This window comes from Microtus pennsylvanicus, chromosome 5 (assembly GCF_037038515.1).
Source record: "Microtus pennsylvanicus isolate mMicPen1 chromosome 5, mMicPen1.hap1, whole genome shotgun sequence".
NCBI classification, from domain to species: Eukaryota; Metazoa; Chordata; class Mammalia; order Rodentia; family Cricetidae; genus Microtus; species Microtus pennsylvanicus.
The window spans coordinates 45,079,547-45,099,980 of NC_134583.1; the positions used below are offsets into that span (position 1 = coordinate 45,079,547).

At 39.0% G+C, this 20,434-nt stretch overlaps 1 protein-coding gene across 1 annotated transcript; it reads right to left on the reverse strand.

Annotated features, from left to right (window-relative positions):
- Positions 1 to 1,890: 1,890 nt before the first annotated feature.
- On the reverse strand, positions 1,891 to 3,189 carry LOC142850821 (hemoglobin subunit epsilon-Y2). Its single transcript, XM_075974726.1, has 3 exons — positions 3,098 to 3,189; positions 2,756 to 2,978; positions 1,891 to 2,019 (listed from the first exon to the last, which is right to left on the reverse strand). Exons 1-3 carry the CDS (start codon positions 3,187 to 3,189, stop codon positions 1,891 to 1,893), a joined length of 444 nt encoding a protein of 147 aa, XP_075830841.1.
- Between the last annotated feature and the right edge of the window lie 17,245 nt (positions 3,190 to 20,434).

The following is a 20,434-nucleotide window of genomic DNA, read 5'->3' on the forward strand; positions in this document are numbered from 1 at the left end:
TGGTAGTAATGTATACAGATCTACCCAAATAGCCAAATTGCCACCTGAACCCCAGTTCTACTGGAAAACAATAGCTCTGGCTTCCAGGAGCACCTCCTTACACATACACAAACACAAATACAGACATACACACAGACTTATAAAACTTAAAATAATAAATAGCTTTTAAAACATATTTGAAATTATAATATAGTTACAACTTATCTTTCTTTCCTCTCCTCTGACCAACCCTTGTATCTACCATCCTTCCTCTTTTTCAAATTTATGGCTTCTTTTGTCATTCATTGTCATTGTATGCACATATGTATCTGTAAGTGTATTCTTCACCCCTCATCCAGAGAACTTCTCTGCAATAGATAGAGACCACTACAGACACCCAGCACACATCAAAATGCAGAGTTGTAGAACCCAGTGTCAGTGAGCACATTTACAAAGCACTCCTGCGCCCAAGGCTAAAGGGACACTGCAGAGAGCTACAAAAGATTGCAGGAGCCAGAGGATCAGGGAGTTTGTTGTGAGACCCAGTAACATGGGTGAGGGAAAACCCATAAAACTTTAACCACACACAAAGAATTACAGGCAACTAAAGGATGCTGAGAGCTGGAGAAATAATCTTCCCCAGGGAAAAGCACACCAGTTGGTTATCTAATAAATTCTTTTGAGAAGAAGAATTATATGTATTAAATAATTTAAAATAATAATCTTATCTTAGCTCTCAGCTCTTTCAAATTTTTTCTTAATGGAAATGGGATATTTCACAACCTGCCATGAGATATCACATGACACAATTTTTTATCAGATTCTCTTCTTTCTTTTTTTTAATTTTTATTTTTTATTATTTTTTTAAATTTATTTATTTATTAAGGATTTCTGCCTCCTCCCCGTCACCGCCTCCCATTTCCCTCCCCCTACCCCGATCAAGTCACCCTCCCTCATCTGCTCGAAGAGCAATCAGGGTTCCCTGACCTGTGGGAAGTCCAAGGACCACCCACCTCCATCCAGGTCTAGTAAGGTGAGCATCCAAACTGCCTAAGCTCCCACAAAGCCAGTACGTGCAGTAGGATCAAAAACCCATTGCCATTGTTCTTGAGTTCTCAGTAGTCCTCATTGTCCGCTATGTTCAGCAAGTCCGGTTTTATCCCACGATTTTTCAGACCCAGCCCAGCTGGCCTTCATGAGATCCCGATAGAACATCCGCATTGTCTCAGTGTGTGGGTGCACCCCTCACGGTCCTGAGTTCCTTGCTCATGCTCCCTCTCCTTCTGCTCCTGATTTGGACCTTGAGATTTATGTCCGGTGCTCCAATGTGGGTCTCTGTCTCTGTCTTCTTTCATCGCCTGATGGTTAATATTCAGGAGGATGCCTATATGTTTGTCTTTGGATTCACCTTCTTATTTAGCTTCTCTAGGATCGCGAATTATAAGCTCAATGTCCTTTATTTATGGCTAGAAACCAAATATAAGTGAGTGCATCCCATGTTCCTCTTTTTGGTTTTCTTTACCCACTACATTAAGTTTTTATGTATTCCAAACACAATTCTTTCTTCACTAACTGAACTCTTTCTTCTTCTCTTTGAAAATTCTTTCCCAGCTTTAGACTCTCCCTGGGTTTGAAGAAGCCTTCCAGGCATCTACTTTCCTCCCTTGAGTATTTCAGTTTCAGAGAAACCCGGGTGTCTTCCTCTACTTCCCCTCTCCCACAAACCCATCAGACAGCTTTTTTTTTTTTTAGCAATGGAGTGAAAAGCAGACAAGACAAAAGTGACTTTTTGATTACTGAGATGAATGATCTTTATTAAACAACCTGTGTTCTCAAGAACCAGTCCAGTACTCATGTGCATCAAGGGAGCATAGGGGACACACAGAATTGCTGGACATCTAGAGAGAGGGCTCAGTGATACTTGTGGGACAGAGCATTGGCCACCCCAGCCACCACCTTCTGCCAGGCAGCCTGCACCTCGGGCGTGAATTCCTTGCCAAAGTGACTGGCCAAAACGATCACCAGCACATTACCCAGGAGCTGTTCAAGGAAAGACAGAATAAACAGATTGGTGCGTTAAATGCAGGCTCAGAAAAAAAAAAAAAAACACAAGCAAATCAAAAAATATTTTGAGCCTATACTCTAACACATCCGGTATCAAACTCCACGTTCAGTCATCTCTGATAAGCATAGGTTCAATTTTGCTCTTGTCTTGGCACTCACCACTTCTCTGCCTGATTTCTCACACTTTCTCCTCTTTCCATTATATTCATTTGCCTTTATTGCTACTTTTCCCATTCACCAATTGTCTATTATCCGTAAATACAGAATTTCTGTGCTGCAAGTGCTCTTGGTGGAGTTTTAAAACCATCACCGATGCAGGAACAAGCCACCACTTGTTGCAATTCTCACTTTGGAATCGAACACATTTTTATAATACTGATAAAGAAATTCCAACTTTAAATTGCACCCCAAATCTTTTCTTCAACATCAATTATTAGTATCTACAGAAGTTAAGCTAATTTCCTCTCCAGATTCCATTTCTTCTTGCACAGATCAGTTATTCTTTCCCGTTTCTCTCCATGATAAGTACAATATAATTCTGTCATGACAAAATTTTCTAAATGCCTGTAAACTCATTCAAGCTTCTTACAGCCATTCATTATCATCCCGCCTGGACCAGTGAACTTTGAAATCTGTGTTGGCATCACCATCACTTCCAATTTTGTCCCCAAGACAAATGCAAAATAAAGTAGTGAACTTGCTCTGAACTCACCTTGAAGTTCTCAGGATCCACATGTAGCTTGTCACAGTGAAGTTCGCTGAGTTTAGCCAAGGCAGACTTGAGGTTGTCTAGGTTCTTAATGGCTTCTCCAAGAGAAGTCAGCACCTTCTTGCCATGGGCTTTGACCCTCGGGTTGCCCATTATGGCAGAGGCAGAGGACAAGTTCCCAAAGCTGTCAAAGAACCTCTGAGTCCACGGGTATACAACGAGAAGCCTGTGAAATAGGTGAGAGACATGGAAAAATCAGGGATACTCAGAATTCTTGACTTTCCTGGTTAGTTGTCCAAAGTACTATTCACCCTTCTCCCAGATGAATCGGCAACCAAGTCTTACCGTCCCAGAGCTTCACCACCAATATCTTCCACATTCACCTTACTCCACAGGCCATTGACCAGAGCCTTTTCCTCAGCAGTGAAGTTCACCATGATGTCAGGTCTGCGAGCTTGCTGCTGATCACAGGTGTCAGAAGCAGGTATGTGCTGCTGCTGGAAGTAGTGGCCTTTTATTCTTCACGGACGATGTTGTGGCCCTTTGTTCCGTACAATTCTTTAAAGCTATTGGTCAGCCTGACCTGTGGTCCTCATGGGTGGAGCCAGGTTATGGGAGGGTCAGCAGTAACTGTACACTGAGTTTATGATAATACAGTTTAGATATGGGGTCATTCTTTCTTTTTTGGCCCCTCCTTTAACAAAAACTTTTTATTCCTTGTCTTTTCATTCTCCTCTCTTCCCATGTAAACTTCGAAGTTAACACTCATCTCTTTCCTCACATTTCCATCAAATGCACAGAGAGCTAACCCACTATCGGAAAAAAATTCATATCTAAAGTAATGATGATAAGAACAAACTCAAGAAAAAAGAAGTTTGTGCTTTGGATGCAGAATTACATCTAATTCTTCTCTTGGGATATGTGGTTTAAAACTACATCTTCTAGATATGTATTGTCCCAAGTGGACAAGAATCATAATTGGTTGCCGCTGTCAGATGAATACAGTCGCAAAGGATTGACAGTGGGACCAAAGATTCAATTCCAAAATACACCAGGAAGTGATGCCATGAAGAAGATGGGTACCAAGTTCACCTTTTGGGTTTCTAGAGTCCTCTGACTGACTTCTGTGGCCCTTGGCTCCTTTGTGAATATTGCCATGGACTCTTTTATTGGTTATTTTCATATAAACAGTTCTCATCTGTGGGATGGAGCTAAAATTACTTTAAAGTAGGCCATATGATCCAGCTGAGGAACTGACGCATCAGTCACCTGGAGAGACATTTGGGGATGCTCAGCTTTTGTTGTAGCTGAAGGTTATAATCTCCAGAGCCCTTGATATATACTCATGTCTTGGGGTCACTTGTTAGTTGTTACATATTGGGGCTGAAGTTAGAAGTCTACATTTGTGAGTGTTTAATTTCACCCATGTGCATAAAGGATAGTCTCTACATCACCCTGTTTAACCTTCATCTGGCAATATAATTGTTGTTACCTACCTTTTATTTAAATAAAGAAATGAAGTCACAAAGGTGACATAACTGTAAGGTGAGAGAGCTGATAACTGAGGGAAGGATGCAGATGGGTGCACAGTTTAGCTTTCCTAGCCACAGAAAAGGTCACCTACATAATCTAGTTGCCCTTCCAAGTCCCTGCCTCTGGTCGGTTCTGCATATGTTCTATCCTTTACCTCCTTTGTTGCTCCCTGTGTTTCTAATAGCCCTATGAGTTTTTCTTCCAGAAGATTTCATTTTCTTAAGTTTAGTTCTAATCTTTATATAGCAATGTGGCTTCTATGTCTCCAGTCCTTATATTCCAGGTTTAGCCAGGGTCTTTTCTCTATAACCTTTGATTTGCCTTGGCTTTTATGATGACTCTTTATGTGTATAACACAGCCGTTTCTGCCACATGAGCATGCCTCTCTTTTTCTTCCTCCTATGATTGCAGAAGCTGTTATCTAACTTACAGTCTTCCCAAATTTGCATCATTACAAACCATTGAATCCCTGCCCCACTTTCAGTGTTTGCTCTACATTGTTTTCTGGGTACAGATTCTAAGCAATATATGGCCAATATAAATGTGAACTTACCGTTTTATGACAGAGACCAATTTGACAAGCTGTTAGCAACTAAATAGTGTACATAAAATTGTATACATAAGATTGCCAAGAATATCCATGTAGTTGCCATACACGTGTTGAAATAGCTACCTTTGGTATAATATTGCATGTACTTCCTCTTGAACATATTAGATATAGTGGTTGATCCATAGCTACCATAATATCCACTTCAAAAAAGGTTAATGGTAAGAATATCTTAATAACTATAGTATGGCATTAAAAAATGCTCTGTGGGTCCAATTTAAGTTTTTTTGTCTAGAAGAGACAACCTAGAAAACATAGAACTCTGGGTTGAGAAAGATGTTTCATTATTTAAGAATAAGACTCAAGACAATAAAAATAGCTGAATGACAAACTGAGTTACACAGTTTGAGACCTTGTCTCAAAAACCCAAGTTGGAGGCTCAACCAAAACAGTATTTGCCTAGAGTGTGCAAAGTCCAGGAATTGGATTCACTCCTAAGCACTACCCACAAGTTTTTAAAGAAAGAATCAAATAGTGTGCCAATTTTATATACTATTAGTATGGGACATTGAAGAGTGCATTGTTTGTAGTTAAATAACCCCTTTGGTGTATGTTTATTTAGTGTTGCCCAAGAAAAAGTCTTCTTCACCATAAATAGTTTTAAAAATTATATACATACAGTTTCTGAGCAGGAAAAAATTGTTCCCAATTCTTACTGAAAGAAATGGTCATTTGTTTTGCTTGCATTGCATGTCTACATTCATATCCTTCTAACAGCAATAAACGAGATAAAATATCCTCCACTAAGTGTTGCATTCTCCAGGAATGTTTTACTGACTAACTGCATCAAGGTGGCATCCCTGCAGAAAGCCTCTAAACTAGAGAATAAGGAACAAGCCATGGACAGTGTCAGGCAAGCTTAGGCAGAACTGCCTCTCATTCTCAGAGTGGCTCCCTGCTGCTTGACAGACCTCATGGAGGCTACCCTGAGCAAACCAGGCAGAGATGTGTGCATAGCTTTTATTTACACAGAGAGGTTTGTACTAGGAAGGGCAAAATAGAAAGCTGCAGCCAGCCAGTTGGTCTCCATTTCCTTTAGCTATGGAACTTGAAGTTTATACTTGAATCTGGTAATCTAGAAAAGCCATAAATGCCCTATTTAATTCCAAGCTGTCACTTTGTTTTCTTGGTTTCTTTACCATGCTTTTATTGTTGTTATTTGTTTGTTTGTTTTTTAACTTGAGTCCATGAGTAAATTAAGTTGCAATGTTGTCTGTTTTTAGGATTCAAATTCTGGAGAACTTTGTGTGTGTGTGTGTGTTGAATAATCACTTCATGTATTCCATAAACCAAGATCAGCCTACCAAAACACTCTGACATAGTCAAAAATCCTTTTGCTCTTATTAAGGGTGGGTGCTTTTTGTTTTTAATTTTCCCTTCCAGCTAACACCACAACCTTAGGGAATGGCCAAACTTCATTATTTTTAGCCAGTTAATTAAGTCATTTAATAACTGGTGAACTTTATTAAACTTAGACATACATTTGAATAATTTCTAAATAAAATTGGCTCAAAAGTTATGGAGAAGTTAAAATTCTATGGCTGCATCTGTTGGAAATGACCCTACTGTGTGCTTAGGGTCTATCTGTACTTCTAACTGGCAAGGTGAATTTCTATTAGTAATTTTTGAAATCTAAGAAAAATGAAAAATTACTATATCTTGCCTGTATATTCGTCTTCAAGATTTGTATTGTCCTATGCGGAAGTTTTAGCTTAGGGTAATTCCTAAATTGCAAACTCACATCTCTTTGGAAAAATATAAAGGTATGAGGGTTAGCGAAGTAAGCAGAAACTAAATGACAGCCACCCTGACAAAGTCCAGACCCCATTGCTTAGCAAGGTCATTCCAGTGGGGACTATGAGAAACAACCCTGTGCTTGTTGTTCCTGGGTTTGGCAATATTTAATGATTGTCCTTGTCCCAAAATTCATAGCTCAGAGGAATTATTCTGAACATAAGTCTTCTCCACCTCTGGGCTGTTGAGTCTGAGGTAGCTGAACTTTTATTTTCCAGAGTCCTAGATCCAGGTGTTGAGAGAACACTTCCCTGCACTCCAGCCTCACGGGCCTGTGGTGTGGTTTCTCACTAGACCTATTTCCTTCCCTCCATCTTCCTTTTATTTTTTCTTTTATTCTTGGCTATCTGTCTAGGGACTTGGGGCTTTTTTAAATTTTATTTAAAGAGAAGTCAAAGGAGCTGCTGTTTTCTTCTCCTGGGACAACTAGGTGGGGTCAGAGACTGTGGGGACAGATAAGGACCAGAGGTGCAGAGCTGAGTCAAGGTCGGGGCTTAGCTGAAGTGGTGAGATTCGAAGTGTTCAGGCTCCTACCTTCTATGTCCCATCACTGTTCCTTCATGAATAGATAGGAGGAATGGGCTATGGGATAGTGTTCAAGGATCTGGTTTGGGAAAGCCTGATAAATATGTTTAGAATTTTACATTCATAAGTATATACATATTGCTACAAATGTGTGGCTATTATCAAAATTTACAAGGAAACCATGACTATCTCTATATAGCTTACAGAGCCCACAGAGGCAAGGAAATAAGTTGCATTCTCAAAATTCCACTGAGATACCATATTCTTTTCAAAAACAAAACAAAATCCCAAATGATCAAAAGAGGGACTCAAATGTTATAAAGGAGACGGAACGACCCCAAGGCCAGAGACTTTTAACTGTAATCTCATTGATTTCTTTTTTATTTATTTATTAAAAATTTCCACCTCCTCCCATCCTCCCATTTCCTTTTCCTTCCTCCCTCCTCCCCTTCCCCCCCCCCTCTCCAGTCCTAAGTGAAATCAGGGTGCCCTGCCCTGTGGGAAGCCCAAATTTCTTATATATAATTGAATATTTCATAATTAAGAAACTAGCCCAGGTGGTAACTGTAGGCAAAAAAAGGTTTCCTGATGGCTGCTCTAGCAATGCTTTGAACCTCACATGGTTTCTCCAGGCCATTGCTCTCCTTTACCTGTGGGAATGAACAAAGGCCACTCCTGAGCTGTTGACACAGTATGACGGTCTCCACAGCATAACTACAGCATGGCTGCCATGTGTGTACACATACGTGCTCGTGCTAATGCATGTTCATTTCTAAGTGGGAGTATGGATTAGGATCAAGATTTTGAAGCTGAATAAGCAAGCAGTAACTTTGTGCTGACCTTCATCCATGCCTGTAGTCATTGCAATCATGACCTCAGAATTGCCTTGACAGATCTATTGGATGGGTAATTAGAGAAACTAGAAGCCATCTTTGGAACTCGGGTGCACAGCAGTTTTTCAGTCAAAACAATGTTAGGCGATATCCCTCTAAGAAGGTGACCAGTGACTTAGAAGCCATGACATTTTAGTTGGAAGAAGTTTACATTTTCTTTGAGGTGAGAAAACTCTCTGATGTCAGAAAAATCAGAGAAAATACACCTGTGCAGTGACAGCCTTTGGTACAGAGGCTGCAACCTCTACATTAGCAAAAGAGGAGGACTGGGTGCTTCCTTTTCTTCCTCCAAATGTGTATCGCATCCCTACATCCTGATGAGTACATTCTGTGTGTTCAAAATGGTGTTTGAATGAAGGAATCCCACTCAATAAGCATTTATAACACCGATTCTAACCGAAACTAAGCTTCTGTACTGGAATACAGGGTACATGAGAACCTGTCCAGGATCTGCCTAGCATTTGATTAAATATTGCATTTTTATGAACAAAACTCCTGTATGTGTCTGTGTACTAAAAATGTGTGATTCTATTGCTTCTATATATAAGACTGAAAAATAAGCACTGGGTTCAAAAGAATTGATTATGCTATGACATCTAATAAGAATAATGAAAATAATTTTTATACAGAAAATAAAATGCTCTATGATATGTCACACGGTGTTGCAGGGTCCCCTTTTTTTTCATGGTGCTGGTGGAGGCAATGTCTTCATCAGGTAGCAAATTTCTCCTTCTCTTGCCATCATCTCTGGACTTCTTGCTGGAGACCCAGATAGTACTCATCACTCAAGGCTGAAAACATCTGGCCACACACCCTAAGCCTCAGCATTACTCAGCATGACTCAGCACTGCTGTGCCTGGCTGAGATGCTGGCTCCGAAGGCCAAACACACCCAAAGGGTGGCGGGGAGGGTGAGAACTGACTCAGCAGGGGCCCAGCCAACCTTCTCTGTGCTTGGACTATGGGAATGCAACAACAGACACCTAGAGACAGAATATGAAGGAATGAAAGAATGGAGTTTATTTAAGTCAGAGTTGGGTGTTGGGGGAAGTAAAGGGTTGTGAGTTTGTAGAAAGCCTAATAGTCATTCAGGAAGGGCTTTTAGAACACCTGTAATGTGCTGATCTGAATAACAATGCTTGAGGGTTAAGCGAGACTAACATGTACCATTTGTCTGCCAGAAGTCCTGGTCAAAGCTAACAATCACAATACAAGATTATAATATTTTCCATAATTTATAGATTATAAGGTTGGAAATACATGTCTTTTAAAAACTTAGGGATGAATAAAAGATGTAACACAATATAAAGAACATAAACTGGAGTTTTCCCATTCTCTCTCTCTCTCTCTCTCTCTCTCTCTCTCTCTCTCTCTCCCTCCTGGGCAAGGTATGGGGAACTAATTAAGTAAGATTCATTGACTTGTTATGATATATTACATTCAGAAGTGTTGCTGAACAGGAACAGACAAAGCAACTTCCTCATTAGCACAGGCAGCTCCTCCTTTCTCTCCTACACAAGACTTTTCATAAGCCTACCCAGTTAAAGCAGGTCACTTAAGAAAACAGGATGCCAGTGAAGGTCTGCGACAAATACAAGCTGATTTCAGAAGCCATCAGTGTTTGGGATGAACATAGAGTAGAGCAGGTCCCAGAACCTCAAGAGGTAGAGGCAGTCAGATCGCTTTGAGTACCAACCCAGCCTGCACTACAGGGTGTGCTCTAGGCTAGCATGGCTATGCAGTGAAATCCTGACTCGGAAGGAAGGAAGGAAGGAAGGAAGGAAGGAAGGAAGGAAGGAAGGAAGGAAGGAAGGAAGGAAGGAAGGAAGGAAGGAAGGAAGGAAGGAAGGAAGGAAAGAAGGAGAGAAGGAGAGAAGAAAAGGACAGGACTTGTTATCCTAGAAATATCACCTACTTCCTGTGTGAAATTCATCAAGTTCTTTGGCTTCTTCAAGTTGTGAAACAGAACAGCGTAGGATGAAAGGACTGTAAACTTATTGATTAGAGACCTAGAAACATAGCACATACTTAGGAGGTATTAGTTATTATAACAATATCATCCCAAGTTATATGTAACTATTAAGTTCATGTGCTACCTTGAGATAGTGACTAGAAATATACTTGAGGCTTTCTTTTCAACTTAAAATTATTAAACCTACTTTTATTTAATAGATATAAATGTCTCCTACAAAATCTTTTTAGAGAAGATACTGATTCACGTATAAGTTTTAAATGTGTTGAATTCTAGAAATTTATACTGTCTATTGTGTTTTTTGAAATTTAACAAGTAGTTTAATTTAATAAAGTATGTTTAATTTTAAATTTTTTAAATTTCTTTTTCATTGTTTTTGTTGAGCTATACATTTTTCTCTGCTTCCATCCCTTCTTTCTAATTTCTCCCATGACTCCCATGTTTCCAATTTACTCTAGAGATCTTGTCTTTTTCTCCTTCCTATGTAGCTCCCTGTATGTCTCTCATATGTTCTCTTTGTTGTCTAGGTTCTCAGAAGTTGTGGACTATAGGCTGGTTTTTCTTTGTTTTATGTCTAAAAGCCACTTATCAGTGAGTACATATTATATTTGTCTTTCTGGGTCTGGGTTACCTCACTCAATATACTTTTTCTAGATCCATTGATTTGCCCACATATTTTAAAATGTCATTTTTTACTGCTGAATAGGTCTCCATTGTGTAAATGTACCACACTTCCTTTATCCATTCTTTGGTTGAGAGTCATCTAGGTTGCTTCCAGGTTCTGGCTATTATGAATAATGTTGCTATGAACATAACTGAGCACATGTCCTTGTGGTATGATTGAGTATTCTTTGCATATGTGTCCAAGAATGGTATTGCTGGGTCTTGAGGTAGATCGCTTCCAAATTTTCTGAGAAATCGCCATACTGATTTCCAAATCAGCTATACAAGTTTGCATTCCCACCAGCGATGGAAAAGTGTTCCCCTTTATCCCACATTTTCTCCAGCATAAGCTGTCATCAGTGTTTTGGATCTTGGGCATTCTAGCGCAGACTCTGAGAGCAGCAATAAATAAATGGGACCTTGTGAAACTGAGAAGCTTCTGTGCAGCAAAGGAAATGGTCAACAAGACAAAATGACAGCATACAGAATGGGAAAAGATCTTCACCAACCCCACATCAAGCAGAGGACTGATCTCCAAAATATAAAAAGAACACAAGAAACTTGACATCAAAGGAATACATAATCCAATTTTAAAAAATGGGATACAGACTTAAAAAGAGAACTTTCAACAGATGAATCTCAAATGACTGGAAGACACTTAAAGAAATACTCAACATCCTTAGCCATCAGAGAAAGATGCAAATCAAAACAACTCTGAAATTTTATCTTTCGCCTGTTTATTGTGTTCTTAAGCAAGATTCACAAGCTAGGGGAGAGGTTGGGATCTCAATGATTTTAAAGTTACCCCTTGAACCCAAGTTTAGTTCTAGGAACTTCTACTTGTATGATATGGAGGGACCTACTTCTCCCCTCAGGCCTTCAATACCTTCTTCTACAAAATGAAGCAAGTGAGCATTAGGGTTTGAATGCTGAATGTCTCTTACAGGCTCTGTTTGAACAGTCTTCCACAGCTAGTGCTACTAGTCAGGCTATATTACTTGAATTTCAAACTTAAGCAGATTCATTTTATTTTAAAATATTATTTAGGTCTTCAAAAGCTAATTTCCCAGGAGATATTTGATTACAAGTCATCATACTGGAATTTCTGGTTAATCCTCTCTACCCAGACACTCCTTTTCACAAATTTTCTTTACTTTTTCCCTATGCAAGCTATCTTCTCCCTCGCCTGACCAATAGGCATTTCTCCAAGAAACCTCTAAGTTTAGCCTTAGAGGCACAATGATGGGTGACTTCTGAACAATAGCTGAGAGCATGGGCCTGACATAAAAGAGATTGTAAGAGTCAGAGGGGACAAGGTCATGACAGAGGAACCCACAGAGACAGCTGAGCTGATCTCGTGGGAGAGCACGGACTCTGGACCGACAGTTAGGCAGCTTACACGGGACCAACCTAGGCCCTCTGCAAGTGTGTGACAGTTGAGTAGCTTGGTCTGTCTGTTGAGCTCCTAGCAATGGGATCAGGAGCAGTCCCTAGCACTTGAACTAGCTATTGGGAACCTGTTCCCCATGCTGCATTGCCTCAGAGAGCCTTTATATAGGAGGAGGAGCTTGATCCTGCCTCAACTTGGTGTGCCATGCTTTATTGTTTTTTTTTTTAATTTATTTATTTATTAAGGATTTCTGCCTCCTCCCTGCAACCGCCTCCCATTTCCCTCCCCCTCCCCCGATCAAGTTCCCCTCCCTCATCTGCTCGAAGAGCAATCAGGGTTCCCTGACCTGTGGGAAGCCCAAGGACTGCCCCCCTCTATCCAGGTCTAGTAAGGTGAGCATCCAAACTGCCTAGGCTCCCCCAAAGGCAGTAAGTTGTTGATACCTATGGGAGCCCTGCTTTCTGAACAGAGATGAAAAAGTGGATGGGGAGGTCAATGGGAGTATGGGAGTGGAGAGGGATGGAATGGAAGGAGAGGAGGGAGGGTAAATTGTGGTCAGTATGTAAAATAAATAAAAAGTTTCAATTAATTAAAAAAAACCAACAACATCAAAAAATAGATCAGAGCTTTTACAGATCTGATACTAAGTTCTTCCTTTCTCAGTGAAGACGGGAGTAACAGTATGAAACACAAAATGATTCTGAAGTTGTTACATATGGAATAAAATTTCTACTGGCAATACATGAGGTACTTGTTTTGTCAGACCCTGCAAATAAAAATTACCCTGGTAATTTTTGTAACAAGTTGAGTATTTCTATAGTACGAGCACAGCCTCTCTTACTTTAATGTCTTCGGGACTGATCAGAGGCAAAATGCCACACAAATATGCACTAGATGGGTGGATTTCTATGCTTTGGGGATAATAAGACTCTGAGTTAATGTCAAAGAATGGGAAATCAATGGTTAGGACAGAGATTAATGGTGGAACATAAGTATGCTTAGTCTCCTTAACCAAATTTATCGCTTGACCAAGGACGAACTTGAATATCTATGGCCTCTTGTTTGCTCAAGAATGTAGCTATAATTTAAAATTCGTAAAAAATCCCTGTAATTCAAGAGGCTATCCTTTTTTTATTATAGACTTTTTCAATATGTATTTAATTTTTTTCTCAAATTTTCCTATGAGATACTGCCATGGTTAATAAAGTATGATAAACAATTATGTCTGAAACACTAAATTTTATATATTTAATTTTTAAGATAATATTTTCATTAAGTTTTGAGAATTTCCTACAGTGTATTTTGATCATATTCACCCCTCCACCCTCTCCAAGACCTACCCCCTATATCCTCACTCCTTCTAAATTTAAAATACTGCTATTTATTTAATTTAATCTTTTAAATAACTCCCTGAGTCTAATTCATACTGTCCATAGGTGTGAGATTATCCGCTGTAGAGTCATGGAACTACTCAGGAGACATATATTTGAAGAGAATGGATTCTTCCTCTCCCAGAAGCCACTGACAATAGTTCCTCAGTTACGGATGTGAGCCTCTGCTCACTCCATGCTAGAGGGATGACTAGCCTGATCTTTGTTGTAAGTATACTTTTATTGCTTCTTAAACATGAAAGCAATTCTGCAGGCTAATGAGATTCATTTGTTTCCTTCTTTTTACATTAATAATTACATTTTTCTTTAGTATTTGACACTATAAGATATACAACATCCTCAATGTTTTTCAACTGATTATTTTGATTTTACAGTCATCATGTGAAGAATGCTACTTCACATGAATATATAGTACAAAATGGTAATGTATGTTTATAGACACCTGATCCCAAGTCTTCATGAAGAAATGTCAGAAGAGAAGGTATCTGTGCTCCTACTTCATTGAGCTCACAGTAGACAATTTCCTTTGTGTTTTGTTGTTACAGGAGAATTCTTCAGCAGGAACAGAAATGGCCTTGCGGTCACTTTGGGGAGTTCTGTAAGTTTGGGCCAATGACATGATCTTTTTGATTCTCGGTCCCACACATTTAGCAAGAAGTAATATACTGTACATAGCACAGCAGATCAGTACGCTTGGGTTATAATCACTAGTTCTGCTCTCTAGAAATTTGCCCACACTCTTATATTTGTGTTCCTTCTTTATCAGTGAAGAAAACAACAATCCATTTCTGAATGCTATTATTAGCCTAAGATAATTTTAGATTCTAGTAATAATGCAGTACTTAAATGGTACGACTCATTTCTGGATTTAATTACCCATGCATCAGAGAATTTAAGTGTCATAGAATTACAATGGCTACTGACATATAGAAAGATTTCAGTTGAGTACAATCCTTTTAGTTTTCCTTTACTCTGAATACATTGTATCTTCAAATATCTCTAATCAGCTTGCCAACTCTACATCATATCATGTTCTTCTCAATACCTGCTCAGGTTCCTTAGACTCTTTCATGCTTAAAAGTTTTAGATATTCATTGATTAGGGAGGTATTCTTGGATTACAAAATGGCTGTCAGTGGTCTTCAACTTGATTTGTGGAGTTAGGCAAACTATCTGATTGAATGGTTCTAATATGACAGAGTATGGGTCTTTTAAAATAATATTTAAACCATTGCCATTTTTAATCATAAAGTTTTGAGGCTGCATTGCAATTCTTAGAGTGATCTTATTATTCTCTAACTTATCTGCTGCTTTAGACCTATTGGTTATGAGGAAGACCAAAGTTCTGAGTTAAACTGTTGGTCCCTGATTCATAGAAAATATGAATCATTTTTCATATTTTCACTTGATCATCAGATGACTGCTCAGGATATGTACAACTGTGACTCTGGTTTTTATAAATGATGAACCTAAAATCAGGAATCAGGAAATTTTTTTAAAACATAGTTGAGAGAATGAGAGTATAGTATGGTAGTGCATAAAAATGTCATATACTTTTTCTCCCTACCCTTTCTCCTGCTGATCTCATGTTCAAGTCTATCTTTCCTGAGAGTCACAGACTCCACCCAGAGCTGAACACCAGAACTGGTCATCTATCTGAACCTGCAGACTTGTGATCCTTCTTGATAGCTGGCAGCTAGTTTGAACTCTGCCCAATCTGGGACCTCTGATAGACACATCTTCCAGAGCAGCCCTCAAATTGCCTAGGGGGCCCTTAGGTATGCTGAGTCAAAGTTCTCGGTAGCCAGTGCCCGAGAGACCTGTGCTCCCAAATTTGAGTCATACCCCCTGTTCTCCTGTTTTTTCCTCCATCTGTAAGCAGGTTCCTCTGCTTCATCTAATCCACTGAATCCTCATCAGGGCAACAAGGGTCTCTCAACAGCATCTCTAATCTGACCTGAGTCTGGTACTACCTCTGACATTTTGACCTTAGAAAAATGTCCCAACTCTTCTGAGCTCAATCTTGTCTTACAAAAATTAGAAAATTTATTACTGGTATCTATTCATAGAGTGAGTTGAATCCTTAAAAAAGACTAAATCATTGGACTATATAAAATGCAAAACATTTCATTGGGTGCTAATTGATCTTATCATCTCTCTTCTCAAAAACTCATTCATCTTCCTTCCTTTTATTTTTTATTTTTGTTTATATGATTGTTCTTATTACACCCCTCTTTCTGTTTCCAGATATTAAAGTGAGGTTTAGAATGAGACAACTGTAGTTTTACTTAATGAAGTGTTTCTCACATGAACCATCTCAGACGATGGAGGGTCAAGGCCAAAAGAAGGGGCTAACATGGATACCTAAACTCATTACCTCTCAGATACTAAAACCAAGTCAGGACTGACTCACAGGCACCAGAAGGATGCTAACCATGGTCATTCCAACTCCAAAGGCTCTGAGGGCATGGGGAAGTAGCTTCTGTATGGAGGGCAACAGAGAAGCCGAGGAATTGAGGAGGGCACTGGAAGACCGGGGCAATGATGAAACCAGCTTACAGAAAGGAATCGTGTTTAGTATAGGCTCTAGACTCTTTAATCTTATTTTGTGAGGTCTCTGAGTTTAGGTAAAGTTTCAAAAAGCTCCAAATTCTTACCAGCTAGAGCCCTGACTGTGAAGAAATAATTACAGAATGATTTTTGCCCTGTTTGTCCATTAAATTCAACATATCCATTTAATAATCTGATTTATCTCATCAAAAAGTAAGGGAGGATCTTTCTTTTGTGCCTTGTTTTATATCTCTCATTGGCTAGATGATCAAATTTAGGATTAAATGTCATGGCATGGGGCTTTTTCTAGCTAGAAGAATATGGGACTTTTTCAAGACCAGCCCTTCTAGAACTTTTCACACATGGGTAAAATTTACTCTCTTAGGGGTGAAGGGAAGCTCATGGATTTCCTGCTGCGGGAGCACCTTCCGCTCCTTCAGCCAATAGCCATTGGAGTACGAGCAAAAACGGTATCTTTTGTTTTGCCAGTTCAAACCTAGGTCACACACTCAATTGTGACATAACTCTTTTATACTGGAACAACAATACATTAAATACAGGGATGCACTTTAACAACTGCTAGACATACAGTAACCAAAAAACCAGTCTTTCGATTCGTGATCACCTATAACCAGTACACCTTCTCCACTTAAGCTAGTCATTCTGGCTTTGAGTAAATGGTGAGGGATCCCCTGGATCATCTGAAGACACAGGCTGTCATGAATTACCCAGTATGGGTGCTGAGAACAACAATGCTTCAGCCCCATTATATAACTTTATATTGATTTGGAAAAATACAGTGTAGAATCAAAAACATATCTGTCAGGTCCAGTGAGGTGGTTCAGGGGGTAAAAGCATTTTTCATACAAGACTGATGACCTCAATTCAATACCCGGATCTCATGAGAAAAACTGGATGCTGTGGTGCTTGTCTATAATCTTAGCACTTCTGTGGGGAGATGGAAGACAGAGATAAGAGAATTGCCCTCAAAATCCACAGACCAAGTAGTCTGAAGCACACAGAACAACAGGAGATCTTTCTTTGACAATGCGGAAAGAGGGAACTGACTCCAAAATCTTCGTTCTGATTTCTGCACATGAGAGAGCACAGTAGGCACACAATCCCACCCATAGTCATGGAGCTATTGGCAATCGTTAGCTGTTGGGAAGTGAAGGGTGAATTTTCTCTAACAGTGTAACCCCTGATAAGTCAACCATGCCACAGTGGAAGACCCCACATTCAAGAATATTTTGGGCAGATCAAATTGGTCTTGAGGTTGCTGTTGTGTTTTATTTGTTTGTTTGTTCTTGGTTTTGTTTTTTTGATGACAAAGCTCAGTGAATACGAAAGGGGTTATGGATCTGAGAAGAGCTAGGAGGGCGAATATGATCAAAACACGCAGTACAAACTAACAAGACGCTGTAAAGGAACTCTTAGAACTCTGTATTAAAATGAGAAACAAACCAAATGGAAAATGAAGTGGACAAAGAGTTGATGAAGGAAGTAAACCACACAGCTAACAAGAGGGGCTGAGTCTTCATCACTTCAGTGGTCTGGTGACAGTCTCACCTACAATGTTCTGGATAGAAATTCTGTGAAACAAAGGCTTCGAATCCCCGAAAAGACCTATTAGAAATGCATATGTGTGTGAAAGGGAGCTCTTTTCTTGAGGTATTTGAGAATAGAAAGGAGAGGGACATCTTGTTTTCTTGCCCATGTGAAGCACCCACACATCTAGGAATCAGTAGGCCTGGTTGACGAGTATTTCACAGAATTGAAAACTCTTTGGACAGGCTGTCAATAGAGGGCCTCAAATTCAGTGACTTTGCTGGTGTAGAAAATGAGGTAGCTCATACATTTAATTGGTGCAATATATATTGAAAAAGTTCCATTAAGAATAGTTAACTACTGTCCATTATTTTCAGAAGAAGAAACTAAAGATCAGAAAAGTTTAGAAACTTTCTAAATATTATTAAATTTAACGTGGGATTTTGTGCTAAGACTCAAAGTCCATGCTTTGCTGGCCTGTGCATTTACATGAAATTACTGCATCTAAAAATGTTCCTGTGAAAGAAAGATCAGATGGAATCAAACACAGACACAAAACAAAACAAAAAATTTCAAGGTAGTTTCCATTGCACAGTCTGGGCTGGGTAGGAATCCAGTTATTTCTTTAAAAATAAATATACTACTTAAATATATACATAAAGAAATGCTTGGTCAGAAGCTGGAAGAACAAGGCTCTGGAACCTGGCCTCCTGGTCCTGTAGATAGTGTTATCAGAGGCTTGGCAGGATCTCACTCCCATTGCTGCGGCTGGGAGGGTCTCAGGCTAGCAAAGAGGTGGGGAAATCCATCTCATTCTGACATGGCTGTTGGATACAACAGAGGACAAAGAGTTGATGATTGGTAAACTCGGGGCATAGCTACCCTCACCTAAAAGAAAAAAGAAAACAGCACTGAGTGCTCTATCTTCACCCTGTATCCCTCCCCTTATGTAACAGTGATGGCAAGGTCAGTATACTGAATGCAGTTCCATCCCAAACCTCTTATTCTTCAAACACCAGCCATGGAAAATACTTCTCCTCTCTATTCTTGCCTTTAAATAATGACCAAAGAACAGCTGCGATATTTCTTTGTCTTTACTCTGCCTTCTGACAGTTCAGCAGGAAAAGTGTGCAGTGTTTCATTTCTTCTCTAAACTCGACAGCACACTTAATTCCAGAACAGCTTAGTGTGTCAGTTCACAACATTTAATTGTTAATGCTCTGAGAAATTACATTCCAGTGAGCAAAAGAAAAACACAACACAAATTAAGACAATAACAATAACAAATTTGAGATTATACTTTCTATCAAATATCAAATAGGACTGGAGATATGAATGACTCAATGGTTAAAAACACCTGTTATTCTGACAGAGAACCTGAGTTTAGTTCAAAGTACGAATATAGTGGTTCACAACTATCTGTTAGTCTAGTTCTAGGATATCCAATGCCCTCTTCTGACCTCTATGGGCTCTAAGCACACCCATGATGTACATACATACATGCAGGCAAAACATTCATACACCTACAATAAAACTAAATAATTAAACATTTAAAAGCGTAGAAATATAAAGTTAATCCAATGGTTGTAAACAACAATGAGAGATTGTATATAAAGTTCTTTGGATGCCACATTGCATAAAAATTCAAGAATAGATTGAAGTATTACATTCTATTTTTGTTGTATTTTTTTATTTTCTTTATTTCTTGATCATTTCAAATATCATTGCTGTTTTTACACCAGTTTTCCTCTTTCCTCTCTCCAATTGTTGAAAACCTGCTACTCCTCAAATCAATTATAATTTTATATATGATGTGCAATTGTGCATATGATTTATGTATAAAGTTTATAAAGGCATATCACTGAGATCATTTAGTGTTGCTGATATGTATCTAAGGCTGCCCATTTTAGATTGGCCTACAATTCTGGGAGCTCATTTGATTCTCTCTCTCAGCAATCATTAATTTGTAGTAGCTCTCCTCCGAGAGGTGAGTAATTTTAGTGACTAATTCCTGGAACTACCCAGGCAATTTAGAGTTGATTGTATGTCATTTATATGTACCAAAACTGATTGGTAAAGGATGTAAACTAAAATTTAATTTTTATAACCTCAAAAAATAAACAGATACTCTCTTTTCCTATCAATGACAAATATTTGGTCATTCTAACTGTTGCAAATGGTAACCAGTAGCTAATAAAAGACTTGAAGATACTGTTTATCTGTGACAAGGTAGAAGTCCTGGAAAGAATAGATGTTCTCAATGCACTGCCTAGTGGGAAACTCTACACCAGCATGACAATGACATTATGTAAAATGGATCAAACGTATCCCGTGCCTGATCACAAAACTACCAAATGAGATGACCATCAGGTTAGGGAAGACTAGAGAGGTCTTGATTTCTGCCTTTGAAGGCTGATACACTTCTCTTCCTTCCTTGTTGACCAAGTTTAAAACTCTTGTTTACTCCCAAGGTCTATTGTGTTCAGATTGAGTTATAACATTGAAAAGTTGGGATATTAGGTGTAGGGAAAAGGGGAGATGTTTAAGCCTGTGCTCCATGAGCTCTCTCATGAAATGTTTTAATTCAGTTACATGTGAAACTGATGTATCAAAAATTGTTTTCATGTCTTTGAACTAATTTTAGCATCATAATATAGAATATAGGTAAAACAGGAGCATTTTATATAATCAACACTAAATGAACTCAGCAGATTATACTTGTATATATAACTACCAGTTAAAAATTATAAGGCTATGAATGGAAGAGGAATGGGGCATGCAAGGAGCTGGAGGTAGGAAAGAGAAAGGTGGAATGATG

Coding starts and splice junctions, on each gene's coding strand:
- LOC142850821 (XM_075974726.1), bottom strand. CDS start 3,189: ATGGTGAACTTCACTGCTGAGGAAAAGGCTCTGGTCAATGGCCTGTGG. Junction 2,979..3,097: donor GGTGGTGAAGCTCTGGGACG/GTAAGACTTGGT, acceptor CCTATTTCACAG/GCTTCTCGTTGTATACCCGT. Junction 2,020..2,755: donor TGGATCCTGAGAACTTCAAG/GTGAGTTCAGAG, acceptor TTCCTTGAACAG/CTCCTGGGTAATGTGCTGGT.